At 33.5% G+C, this 4,519-nt stretch overlaps 1 protein-coding gene and 1 long non-coding RNA gene across 3 annotated transcripts in view; one reads left to right on the forward strand and one right to left on the reverse strand.

Moving 5' to 3' along the window:
- Positions 1-825, reverse strand: part of LOC128249953 (uncharacterized) — a 27,925-nt gene extending 27,100 nt beyond the window's left edge. The window contains exon 1 of the long non-coding RNA XR_008266099.1: positions 350-825. This is a non-coding gene — a long non-coding RNA (uncharacterized LOC128249953). The remainder of the gene's footprint in view (positions 1-349) is intronic.
- The window catches only part of LOC128249943 (uncharacterized), a 7,280-nt gene extending 4,162 nt beyond the window's left edge, over positions 1-3,118 (forward strand). Inside the window, exons 3-6 of one of the 2 annotated variants that reach the window (XM_052974583.1) lie at positions 440-542; positions 1,287-1,374; positions 1,860-1,898; positions 2,797-3,118. In XM_052974583.1, the coding sequence (XP_052830543.1) occupies positions 440-542; positions 1,287-1,374; positions 1,860-1,898; positions 2,797-2,856 (290 nt within the window). In that variant the 3' untranslated portion in view covers positions 2,857-3,118. The remainder of the gene's footprint in view (positions 1-439; positions 543-1,286; positions 1,375-1,859; positions 1,899-2,796) is intronic. The other variant, XM_052974584.1, reaches the window with a different exon arrangement.
- The last annotated feature ends 1,401 nt before the right edge of the window (positions 3,119-4,519 follow it).

Here is a 4,519-nt window from a genome sequence, read left to right on the forward strand (position 1 = left end):
AGTATATACATACATACATACATATATATATATATGTATGTATGTATGTATATACTCATTTAATTCGGGAAAGTCAAAACCTCCTTAGGAATTATGGACTCCAAGGTATCCCACTGGTTTAATCTCTATCATACAATAAGGCATTGGTATATCTTTAGGATTATTGAAATTTTCAATATTGAGGGAAAACGAGAAGAAAATGAAGAATAAATGGATGTAATTGCTGATGTATTTGCGTGTTATAAAAAGATGGCTATTTTCTTAAAGAATGTTATCTTATCTTTATGAATAACCACAACTAAAATTGACATCATTAATGTATGTAATATTGAAATAAACACTGACTTACCTGGAATATACTCAGATATAAATACTGGAAAGAAATTACCAGAAGCCCCTATGTGCCAATACAAAATCAAAAGTAATTTTAAAATTTTAGGTGTGGAGGTGAACGAGACTCAGTGTCCTCATTTAGCAAAGACAGGCTGTGGTTTCTCCACTGGGCCTCTACGTACTTGCGAAGATAATATAAAGTTATGCAGGTAACTACCCGTGCACTATATTACCACTCAGTATCTATTATTCCCTTCTCGTTGTCTATTGTTGTATATCTCCCTCTATTGCTTTCTCACACACACACGCGCACACACACACACACACACTCACACACACACACACACACACACACACACACACACACACACACACACACACACACACACATACACACACACATATATATATATATTACTATTTTCAGTAATTACACTGTAGCTATGTTCGTTCACAGCCTCAACCACCGTGCTTATTGATTATATCCTAGTACTTATTCTATTGTTGTTTGGCTGAACTGCTAAATTACAGGGACGTAACAACTTAACACCGGTTGTCAAAAGGTGGTCAGGTCAAGCACTCTATAATACAATGAAACAAGCTAAACAAAATTGACAGGATTATATGTCAGAGGTAGTCGAACGTCAAGGAATGAATATTAAACAGAAAACTTATTTTATAAGTAGAAGGCACTCAATATTTGTTTTGCCTAACTATCTTGGTCCCTCAGCGAGTTTACATCCCAGCGGTGCAACCTGCGAAGCACATGTAAATCAATTGCCAAGCATTATGTTCCGGCACTTAGCCAACGAAGTAATTCAATAATTCTATCTGAAGAGCTTTTAATTCTTCTAAAATGCTACCAAAATGAGAATATAATCCGATTTAGATTTTATTTCACAATACTTGTTCATTTATTCGATTATATTTTCTAGTTAATGATTATTTTGCAGATTATTTGGAAAGAAAGCGAAATGCATTTTTGGAACGATAGATGAATGCAATAGATTCTTCAGATTCTACTATTACCATGTGTGTCTTGTAAGCTACCTTTATTGTGTTGATATAATTTGTACAACTAGATAGTTTCAGAAATAATTTCCATATCATATACATCTTACACCATTACCTAATAATAATGCAAAAATTGATTACTTTTCCCCATGTCCCTTAGCTTCACAAATATGAAAAGTAATCAAATATTATTGTAGGCATTATTATGGAATTTTGTAAGATTGATCGTTTAAATTGAAGAAGTAAAATAAAAAGCCCGCTGTATCCTTCTAAAATTGTTATTACAAAAATCTGGAGTTTATAGAGGATTTCCAAACATTTATATAGTAGTAAGAACGATCTTCAGAAAACACACTATTCTCTTAGAAAGTACCTGCGGATAAGCTTAATATCCTAATAAATATATATATTCCTTTGATCAACGCCGATATCTACCTATCTATCTTTGTGTGTCTGTGTGCGTGTATGTGTGTGTAGAATACTTTCTGAATGCATTAATTCCTTGATTTTAGGTAAACGATATTTTAAGATGCCCAGGCACTTGGAATAAGGTTAGTATTGATATCACCGCATTTTTTAATTGTATGCCACTGAATTCTCATAATTTTGTTCCTTCAGTATAACTGAATAGAAAGCCAGGTATTAGATTATAAAGTCGAAATTAGTAAGTAATTAGTAATTGTAAATGCAGATAGAAGGAATTTACTGTAGCATGGTTGGATTACAGAAAAGTATATGACACGAGTTCAAACAGCTGCATACGTAACACAATGAAAATATTTGGAGCGTCTGAAAGTATTGGGAAAATGGATAAAGAAATCATGATATATTAGAGTACAGAAATGATTGGAGGAAAACAGAATTCTGAAATCTGGGAAAGTGAACATCGGATGTGATATATTTTAAGTTGATAGCTTATGTCCCTTATTTTTGTATGTGTCATGATATACCTCAGATTGATAGTACAAGAAATCAAACTGATTTCCGATTTGGGAAAAGGATATGACCAGAAAAATTATCTCCTTTTTATCTATAAGAGTCTTGTGCATATTGTTCCTATTTTCTCAAATGATATAGGTAGAGAATTTTGGGATTGAAAATGAGTGATATCAATAATGAAACGAAAAACATTTCAAGAAAGACAAAAAATTGAAATGCCAAATGTGCAAAAATGGCAAACAAAAATGAACAGTAGTGTACGTATTTCAAAATAATAGACGGAGATGAAATAAATCATTAAGAAACGAAGGATATTTCCCGTAGAGAGTATACAGGGCGACTGAGAAATTTATTAGACAACGATAACACAGATTTAATAAATATTCTAATGCTCTTGTTATTTGTGAATAATCGAAACGTTAAACTGAATATTGATGTAAGTAACCTAAGTCACAAGAAACTCACAATTAGGAAGATGTTAATATAGCGGTTGTACTATTATCTTTACAGGTCTCAACAGTTTCACTATGGCTGAATACAGTTGTTTTTGAATTGCTCGTGGATTTTTGAATACATCACGTTAGATGAATATGTTATTTACATTTTCTTCTTCATCAAGCTCACAGTTTCACATCTGGCATTTGAAACAACACACAGATATGGCAGATCATTCTTTTACTGCTTTGCAAGTCCTTCTCTTGTATGATTTTCCATTATTTCAGGTCTATCAGTTCACAGGAATAGAAGAAATAATGATCTCACTATTGCACCGAGCATCCATTCTCATTCTTTCAAGTGCATCTTGAAGTCGTCAATAAATCTTGCAGTATTATCATTGTTCACATGGTTTTTTTTTCCAGCAAAATGTACTCAAGATTAAAATGGTATAAAGTGGTGGAGCGGCCCACATCTCGCCTGGGGGTGTCCGCCACAACATTTCTACACTTAGTTTCACTTTCATTATGAAATGTCATTTGAAAAATCAATTTATGGGAAAAAAAAAAATGAGAGAAAATTACACATGAAATGCAAGAAATATGTTACAAATTAGGAAATCTCCAAAAAATCAAGATGGCTAAAAGCTTATCGTTGTCGACTCTATATACAGGATATACAGCTATGTATATCGTGGAACATAGGATATACTCAGTTTATACAGCGCGTATGCAACAAAGTAACAATGAATATACCTATCCAACTGAAATCATCTCGTCTTATATCTTTCTGATAAATATATCTCTCTTTCAAAGAGACTTTTCTCGTTGTAATTTATATATTTTGTACTATTAGGCAGTACAGTTCGTCACAAAAGTTTATCTTAACGTATGACATGAAACAAAGTTAAGAAAGTAGGGCTATAACAAACTTGAGGAGAGCAAATTTTATATTTTCAAGTGATTGTCTTAAAACTAAGGTGTGCGTCTGGTATCAGAAAAGCTGAGCCCGAACGATTCCATTCAGAATGGCTAAAGAAGGAATAAGTCAGGTCATCAGCATTCAAGTGATATTGATCAGGATAAAGAATATTTTGGAAAAGCTTGAAACTTGATTATTCAAGAAGAGAAGTTCATATTGATGAAATACAGAAAAATGTATAAAATGTAGGGTCAACTATTTTACACACAGTAAGAAAGGGATATATGAGATATTAAGAAGAATTTCAGATACCAATATTTGACTTTAAGCAGAGAATGTAATCATTATAAAAGACATCTCAAAGAAATCATAACGTACACATTGCTGAGAAATCAGTATTGTGTCCCTAAATTATTGAATTGCTTTTAGGTTAATTTAATTCAAACTTCACAAAAGACAGAATTTAAGTGTTATGAATTTCACAATATAACATAATATTCTGTCTCAATGAAGCAAAACGAGAAACAAATTATATTTCTCTAACGTTGTATAAATACATCAGATGTGCTGATATGTGAAGTTATCAGTCGAAGAGGTCCTGGATAGTTGAGGAAACAGTCTGTTCGTAGGTCGGCGTGGGGTCAGAGAGCAGAGGGCAGTAGAAAGAGATGTCTTGAATTTGGCGGATAGCTTCCGCGCGCCACACCACCACGGTTGTCGGCCGGTTTCATGATGATGTCAGTGCGGTGTCGGAGATGTCGAAGGGCCGAGAGTACGGTTGGGGAGATGTTCAGATGACGGGGACACCTGGACAAGTTAAACCGGTCCACAGTATACTATAATTTGAAGCTAATTTAACTGCATCTTAACTATATTG

The sequence above is a fragment of the Octopus bimaculoides genome, chromosome 18 (genome assembly GCF_001194135.2).
Source record: "Octopus bimaculoides isolate UCB-OBI-ISO-001 chromosome 18, ASM119413v2, whole genome shotgun sequence".
Lineage (NCBI taxonomy): Eukaryota > Metazoa > Mollusca > Cephalopoda > Octopoda > Octopodidae > Octopus > Octopus bimaculoides.